This window comes from Colias philodice, chromosome 18 (assembly GCF_061535455.1).
Source record: "Colias philodice isolate Cphi_HAF_F1 chromosome 18, ilColPhil1 Martin Lab GWU primary, whole genome shotgun sequence".
Classification (NCBI taxonomy): Eukaryota; Metazoa; Arthropoda; class Insecta; order Lepidoptera; family Pieridae; genus Colias; species Colias philodice.
In genome coordinates this window covers 5,946,448-5,954,861 of record NC_143103.1, presented here as the reverse complement: position 1 = coordinate 5,954,861, position 8,414 = coordinate 5,946,448, and the positions used below count along the sequence as shown (strand labels likewise).

At 30.5% G+C, this 8,414-nt stretch overlaps 1 protein-coding gene across 1 annotated transcript; it reads right to left on the bottom strand.

The window, feature by feature from the left end:
• Positions 1–4,980: 4,980 nt before the first annotated feature.
• LOC149480478 (JNK1/MAPK8-associated membrane protein) lies at positions 4,981–8,140 on the bottom strand. Its single transcript, XM_089706535.1, has 4 exons — positions 7,673–8,140; positions 7,223–7,432; positions 6,586–6,755; positions 4,981–6,227 (listed from the first exon to the last, which is right to left on the bottom strand). The coding sequence occupies exons 1-4, from the start codon at positions 7,903–7,905 to the stop codon at positions 5,947–5,949; spliced, it is 894 nt and encodes a 297-aa protein (XP_089562661.1). The 5' UTR covers positions 7,906–8,140; the 3' UTR covers positions 4,981–5,946.
• Positions 8,141–8,414: the final 274 nt, after the last annotated feature.

The following is an 8,414-nucleotide window of genomic DNA, read 5'->3' as shown; positions in this document are numbered from 1 at the left end:
CATTAGTTGAATAATATTATAGTCATGTTAATAAAACCATTTTAGTTTCAATTATTGTTGTTTTATTCGCAATTCAAAAATAATTATTATTATTGATTTTATGAAACTAAATTTTGATATAATATGTAAATAATCTATGAAGATAGCTGTTGAAAAGTTGTGTGCAGTGTGAAGTTTTGATTAGATAAATTGCCTATCATCTACTACACAAGACAATGTTTAGTACTTATTACCTACTTAAAATTAGCTTTTTCTTATGCCATTTACTTAATGATCTAAGTATGCCATAGAAACACATAGAAATGAACTACCTACTAAAATCATTATTCACATGTTCGATTCAATAAACAGTGTAGAACTTAACAAATTAATCCTTGCAAACCGACAGATGGAACTGATATAAATAACTATATTTTTATTTTTTTATAATAAACTTAGGTATATCTTCCTAACACCTAATTCAGTAGGTACATAAATTAAAAAAGGCAATACGAGGATTATAAAATGATAGAATTAAAAAACACTGATAAATGATAGAAAAAACACTGATGAATGATATTGACAAATGAAAATTTTAAGATTTTTAACTAAGTAATATTAATGGTCCTAACTACTATTTAAATTATTGGCTTGCAGCTAAATTACTAAAATACCTAAGGGACTAGAAATATTGAGAATACAACTTCAATTAAAAATCAACAAAGTCAATTTAATGTAACTAGATAAGAAAAAATAACGATAACAAACAATTATTTCGAGGTTTTACATAACGAACTACCTACCTACTTAACATTTAATTTTAATATCAGCTACACTCCACAGGAGTACTTGTTTATATAATTCAGTTTTTTGTTAGTTTTTAAACAAGACAAGAGGTAATCATTATTTGTAGGTATATGAATATGTTCAATGAAATTAAAACACATTATTTAGGTATCTAATTTTGTATTGTATCTTTTAAAAACACGTTTTGCCGAGATCACTTTTTCATTAAATAATTTCAATCTTCTATTTTCATTATTGCTTCTGTTAAAAACAATCACTTTCTATATTATCGAAGTCGTTTCAAAACTGAAAGAGAAATTAGTGATGTTTAAATTTTGTATTATAATGTTTAATATATTTAAAGACTAGGCTGCTCGAAAACTGAACATTGATTTATTTATTTTTTCTTATATTTCGCTTTTTTATACTTTTAATTAAATAAGAAAAATAGGGTAGTACATATAGTACATATATGATTAATGAATATCGATCAAATTATGAAGTATGGTGGTGTAAGATTTTTAAACATTATTTTTTCAATTATTATTCTTCAATATATAATATATCATAATAACAATAGATTGATGTAACACAGTATAAATATACAGGTATTACATATATTTAAGTTAAAAAATGTGTCAGTTTGCTATTTTCTTTTTAGTTGGTACAACTATAAGTATGTACATACAACAAAAATACACAAATTACATTGCCAATTACATTTTGTTGTTGAAACATGTATAATTGTATAATGATTATAATAGAAAAAACATACAATTTCGGTGTATTTTTTTTACATCAATGATCTCTTAGCGTTTTTTGTCATAATATACCCTATATAGTTATATATTTTTTTTTATGATTATGAAACGATGAATTGCGATTAAGTACTTGTTTGTTTAATTGAGTAAGTGTTGTCTTGGACTTTTTTTTCTGACAAAATAAAAATTAGAAATTATATTGCTATAGTCCAAGAGCTGATGATAGCTAGAATAATTATAGATAAAAAAAACAACATCGTTTGTTAAAACTCTTGGAGCACACGGAAGCTCGCGGGCTGCTTGCAGCCCGCGCACAACGCACCAGCTAGTATATTTATAAGATGTTATTGTCAGAGTTACTCAAAATGGAGAAATAAACCATCCACGCGAAGACCGACATCCGCGCGGACGGAGTCGCGGGCGGAAGCTAGTTTAAGTAAATAAAATTATCCAAATATCTGATTTTATGTAATACTTTATAAGATGCATTAAAATAGACGGAGCTACATAATAATTATGCTATTAAGGGGATCACTATGGTCAAAACCGAAAAACACCTTAAACATATTGAATTTTGTTGAGGAAACTGTTGGTACGATTGTCTTAAAAAAAATATATGTGATACTCAAGGATATAATTAACAAATTGTATTGTTTACTTTTCAGTTTAGAACGGCCTAAACATAAAAAAAATACATACAAATCAACCCCTTTTTTAACATAAAACGCATTTTGTTAGGAAAACGGCTACATATTTATACATGAAATTTATACCAAAAAATATGTTATGATATTTGTAACAATTTGTATTGATTGTTTTTTCAATTTTCATTATTATCGTTAAATTATCAAGAAAAAACTCGAATTTATAATAAAACCCACATAAAACATCATCTCTATTGCATATTTTCGACGAAATTTGACGGTGTCAGTTCGACTCGGACGGGGGACTGTACGTGCGGTTTTTTTTGCAAAATAACGCTAAAATTCACCGAATTGAATGTTTTGTTAAATTAAACCAGATTGTAATAGGTATTTACATGAGCAGTTCATGAAATGAAAGTTAAAAATAGGTATGTAAAGATATAAAAATCTGTTTGTAAATTAGTTTTGTTTTTGAAAGGCGTCATTGAATAATATCCAGTGTTGATAATTTTTGACAGTAAAATATTATCAGAAAACACATACCTATAAAACAGTAACCAGACTTTCCCTGTGCCTTGAATATTTTTAAAAAAAGATTAATTGCTGTTCTATCGTATATTTTAAGGGTCCAAAACAATCCAAAGCCGGGAGATACTGACACAAAATTTTGGGTCATTTGTAACAGGATGGCGGTTCTACAGTGGTCTTAGTACGCAATGACAAAAAGAAAAATCATGGTCAGAACAGTGGTACCGGTAGACTAGTCGCGTGGGCGTTAGTCGAACTCGTCGGATAAATTACGGAAGGCAAACGATTTGTAACACAAAAATTTTAGGATTTACCGATAGCCCATAAAAAAGAAGTAGGCGGTAGTGTCATGCCATACTTTTCCGGTGTAATTTACAGCCCACAATACCGACGTGAATGCGTTGATTTAAAAAAAAAATTCAACCATTTGTACCAGGCTAATTTTGCCATGCCATGTACGAAAATCGCCATGCCATACTTTTCAGACAGTTCCATGGTCGCCATACCGCCGAAAATCAGCAATTTTTTTTATATTGTATAAAATCATTTAATTTTATATTATTGTATAAAATCGTAGGAAAGTCAAAACTGACATAAACGTATAGCAACATTTTTAGCCGACGCCATTATAGGACGAAATTCTCAATTCAACTGAATTTTTTGTTGGTTCCGTTACCTCCGCACTTTTAACTGGGTGAACCGATGATTTCTTCTACACTAATATTATAAAGAGGAAAACTTTGTTTGTTTGTTTGTTTGATTGTAATGAATAGGCTCATAAACTACTGGACCGATTTTAAAAATTCTTATTCTTTCTTTTGTTAAATCAACGTTCGGCCTAGTAATCCAAACAAATATCAGATTTAATCAGATGTCGGCGATGTCTTATATAGACACAAATAATGGAAACAATGCTAAAAAACATAAATTTAAAGTTACAACATCATAAAAAATAGATTTGATCGGAGCCCTCAGTACGCGAGTCTAACTCGTACTGGGTCGGTTTTATTTCCTCTTCAACTGTACTATAATTTTCCTGTTGCCATGACATGGTGGTACTGATCTACACACGTCACATGCATTTCCAAAGCCACAACAAAATAAATTATCCAAGTTTGCACCCTTATGAAACCAATTCCAAGTTGCCCAATTTCTTCCTTGCCCGCGCCAACATAATATGTAAGACTGTTTAACTATAGCGTTGAACATTGTAATAGACCATAGATACCGACACAACTAACACTGTATTCTTTGAACGGAAGGTATGACCCATATCAGTCATAGTCATAGGCTCTGGTAACTTCAGTCGCAGGAAAATCACTCATTTTGTAATGTGTTCAAAGATAAACAGTAGAAAAAAATAAACTCAGTTTAAAACACGTTATAATATTTTTGATTTTAAGCTGCTATATTATAGTCGATAAATAGGCACCAAACTCTTAAAGGGATATAATATTTTAATGTTTAAAAATCGAAACACATTTTTTTTCTCGTCATCATTTGAAATTTTCAAAGACGTAAGGGATTTAAAAAATTAACCCCGAACTAACTACAAAATACATGACAAGTCGAAAAAAACGTGATTTTTTGTCCGTTCCCCTATTTTTTTCGGTGTGTGTAGGTTGCATGCATATATTTCTACTAGGTATGAAGAGATATACAGAGAACGCTAAATACATTTGCCTGGTCACCATTACCATTCGATACACCATGACATGGTAGAGGCCGTTCTATAGAATTACGTCAAATAATGTACTCCATCTTTTATATCTCTGTAGGTGAGATGTTCTCCACCCTAGCCATCATCAGGTCTCCAGAATATAGTAGAGTCCGTGTTGAATAAAATTAATTTCTAAATCGGTGTTTTCTTAACTGTTCCCTACTCTAGAACTTATAATTTACTTGCTTAGTCATCTTAAGGTCTCCAAAATGGGTTATGTAGTAGAGACTTTGCTTATAACGGTTAATGTTGAAAGATGAGTCTTCCTACATTACATTTACAACATACATAGTACACAATATTTACTATTCATAAATGTAATATGTTACTGCCTCTCAGAGAAAACATAAATTAGGTAGAAACCACTAACACATTACGATACAATACGATACATTATACAATTCCATAATCTTTGGTCACTTTTACTTCAACAACGATGTATATTTATAGAGGGCGGTTAAAAAAACAAATTCAAATGTAGTGACAGAATCATTAAGGTCGTTGAACCATGTAATTGCCTTAAAAGGATTTTATTTGCATATAAAATAGGTTAAAATTAATATTTACAATTAACAGTCACTTTATTTTAATCTTGCCGTTATTTACATCCTTTTTTCACTAAATATAAAAGTAGAACATCTAATCATAATAAATAAACAATGTACACCTAGTTTTCACATGTCTCTACCTTTCTAATTAATTATTACTAATTGAATATTGACATACTATTTTAACTTTAATATCATTAGAAATTAGAAATTCAATAACATCTGAATTTTTTTTAATAAAGTATCCAATTTTACAAATGTTAATGTGTTATTGTTTGTTAATATAGTATGCCTATAAGTTCTAATGTACAATATGGTTTGAAATAAATAAGTCTTGAATGAAAACTAATTAAATTTTCTATTGCAACACAAACATCAAGACATTGACAGTAATAAAATTAAATTATCTATGATTAACGCATTCCTTAATTTTATTTCTTAATTCCTGAATTCCTTAATTCATAATTCTTAATTTTAACATACCTAAAATATAGTAATGTGTATTTACAAAACATTTCCACGCCTCGATAATCTTAAATAATTAAAGTAATCTAATTTAAATAACATTATATGTAATATGAAAGCATAAATTAAGTTTACATAAACATTCAATTTTATACAAAGCCTGAGAGTAATTTCAAAAACTGCGTTTTCATCCTCCTCTTCAAAAGTCAAAATTATATTTATTTAATAACTTACATAATCACTATAAAACACATATTTACAATAAACAATAAGTGCAAACCGCATTTTAAAAATGTTCTAAACACCTCATACACTCCAATATATAGTTAAGTTCTAAAACACCTGATTTCATCAATAACCCACAGTACATTCCATTACCAAGTATAATTGGTAAATAATGTCATGTCATTGTTATTATTAAAATGTCTCTGTCTGCGCCTAGCACGGCGCGGCTCTTCATTGGGAGCAGCCGAAGATCAAAAAAGCACCATTTTCTCTAAAGTGCTGCGTGCTAGTCAATCGTTGTGAATCTTCATTGGGTCCGTGAACTGCGCGGTCAAGATGTAGAACAGAGCCGGAGCTGGTACTAGCGTCAGATACCATAGTTCCTTGAAGCCAGTCAACGATATAATCCCGTATGCATGTATCAGCCAATGGCCCAGAAGTATGATGAGGTTTCTCGCGTTTTTCACGGATGAAACGAGGAGCGCGGGTGCTGATTGATCGATTTTTATCGAGAAGTGCGATGCTGATGTCATCATAGATATGATTATGATGATGTAGGGGAAGGCACAATCTGTAACAGATTAAATATGAATATAGTTTTCTATTTGTGTGTTCTGAACATTACATTTAGTCAAAATTTGTTTACAAAAAATAAAAATACAAAAACAATAACCAGACTAATCCATTTTTATGTGTATTTCAGTTTATTCGTAAAAAATTTATACAGTTCCCATACACAACTTTAGAGATATCGTATTTTTAATCACATGCAGTTTTCGGAAAATGCAAAAAGATGGCGCCACAGACAAGCGATTTTGGTCGACATTGTGAGTAAGAAGCCAATACGTTTAGCATGAATAAAAGAAATAATTCAAATAACAATAAAAATTACTATACTAATAATAATTGAGCATAAATTTTAAACTAACATATCAATCCTGCTGCTACAGTATGCGTGAGTACCAATATCGGATAAAAGTACAATGCACTGTAGATGGCCTGCTTGCCCGCGTTGTTCTTAAGCCACGCCAGCAATATTGGCCTTAATGTCACAGTTAGTAGCAGACTGAATGCATATATCAGTAGAACTATGGTATATCTGAAATATAACACATATTTAAGAAAATAAATTAGTATCTAGTTAAACTTTAAAAATGAAGTTGGAAAATATGTTTAGTACATATTTTTCAATATCATTTTTTTTTGAGATCTTCAGAGTCATCATTAATTTCTGTATTTAAATTTCAGTAATGTCTTTAAGGGATTAACAAGTACATATAATCCGTACATTAAATCATAAATTGATATTAAACAAAATCCAAACTAGTAAGCAACAACTATGTGAAAACAAACCCCATTTTTACTAAATGAAATGTATAGAAAAGTAAGTTAAAGAAAGCCTGCTTTTTATTGAACTATTTTCATGGTGATGGTTCCCAATTCTTAGTATAAATAGTTTTTTTTTTATATATTTTATAATAACACTGTAACTTATTATAAACAGACAAAAGTTAAAACTATGCCCTGCATATGCATATTTTATAACTATATTAATCACCAACTTACAAGGGATACACAGCTTCTTGTGTACAATGCAGTGTTTCCTTATAATCCGGTTGAGGGTTATGCAGCAACGTGTACCAGTCTGACAGGGCCTTCGGTGTACATACATGGAGAGCTAGCGACCCTGTCGGCGGCAACACTAGTAGTGCACCTATTGTACCTGTCAATACTTCTATGAACGCGCAGAAGTGTTGGGTCACTGTTGTTGCTTTTCTAGAATTTTTAATAATTGGACATGAATAATATTTTTTGTATTTTATTTCAATTTTAAATTATATTCACATACTAGTAGTATTCAGTATCAAGAACTGATATTTAAATTGCAGTTACTAAAATTGTAGAAATACAAAACTAAAACAAGTAAATTCATGTTTTACAGTACCTAGGAAAACAAGTATAGGTATGTATTTTAATTATAGAGTAAGTAAATGGATTAACTTTTCATAATCTTACTTTTTTCCAGGAGCGACCATGTCAATAAAGAACCAGTGGAGAACTAAAGGCAGTAGAACCATGAAACCAAGATACTGCCAGTCGTACAGTGTTGGCTCATCTGCACACTCAACGCAATAGCTCGATGCATTGGTTCTATATCCTCGGGGACAAGCTCCACATTCACTCCAGGAGTTATCCGATAACTCTGTCCTGCCACAGTAAAGTCCAGGGCAAGTTCGTACAGCCGACATATTTTCTGAGTTTGAAGACAATGTACGACCGAGAACTTGTTATCTATTTCGAAAGCGGTATCTTCACAATAAAAGACATACGATAATAGATTATACGTTCACTTAGAGCGCTTTCATTTTTTAAATTATTTTCCCATTTCCAAAATAAAATATTTACGGAACTGAGTACGGAACTCTGAACTCAAATTTTGACATATTCGTAATTGAAGATTTTAGATATTTGACAGCATCTGTCAAACAAGTTTATAATATGTAAATGGCAGCAAGGTATTTGAGCTACGAGTAAAAATTACGACTTTAATATTTTTAACAACACTAGCACAGTATTTTCTAGTGTTTAAATTTACGCGAGTATAATACATTTAGAAATAAAAGATTTTTAACGGATTTTAAACGCGATTTTAAGTGTCCGAAACGACGGGAAAGTAATAAATCGCGTTTAAAATCCAATAAGTGTCCGAAAGGACGGGAAAGTAATAAATCGCGTTTAAAATCCGTTAAAGAATCTT